The sequence below is a fragment of the Cystoisospora suis genome, assembly GCF_002600585.1.
Source record: "Cystoisospora suis strain Wien I chromosome Unknown contig_5732, whole genome shotgun sequence".
NCBI lineage: Eukaryota > Apicomplexa > Conoidasida > Eucoccidiorida > Sarcocystidae > Cystoisospora > Cystoisospora suis.
In genome coordinates, this window is record NW_027158522.1 from 12,850 (window position 1) to 13,276 (window position 427).

The 427-nt window shown below is 42.2% G+C and overlaps 1 protein-coding gene across 1 annotated transcript in view; it reads right to left on the reverse strand.

The window, feature by feature from the left end:
- Positions 1-403, reverse strand: part of CSUI_009544 (proteasome subunit beta type 7) — a 2,021-nt gene extending 1,618 nt beyond the window's left edge. Inside the window, exon 1 of the mRNA XM_068069659.1 lies at positions 348-403. Within this exon, the coding sequence (XP_067918368.1) occupies positions 348-389 (42 nt within the window). The 5' untranslated portion in view covers positions 390-403. The remainder of the gene's footprint in view (positions 1-347) is intronic.
- Positions 404-427: the final 24 nt, after the last annotated feature.

The window sequence follows — 427 nt, forward strand, 5'->3', positions numbered from 1 at the left end:
ACATACATATTCATAGATAGATATTCATGGATACTGTATTTCGAGACTGAAGAGATGCACGTAGAGGAGAGGAGCCTGACGAGAAGAGAGGACATGTTTACATGCATCTGAAGCACATTATCCTCTTATCAACCCTAGCCCGCCATTTAGATGAAAGGACAGCAACCTCTCTCTATATAATGTATACTTAGATGTACATACACCGTAAAGTCCAGAAAACCGCGTATCTATTCACACCCTTCTTTCCCTCTTCTTTCGGCAAAAGAAGAAACCTTAGGACAGACTTTTCAAGAAAGAGGGCATGAGAAATCTCATCTTCCTCCTCGTTGTTGCTGTTGTGGGTGTACCTGGTACTTGAAGAGCTCCTGACTGAGGACTGATACCGCCATAGCAACTCGAGGCTAATTGAGATAAGAAAGAAAAGAAA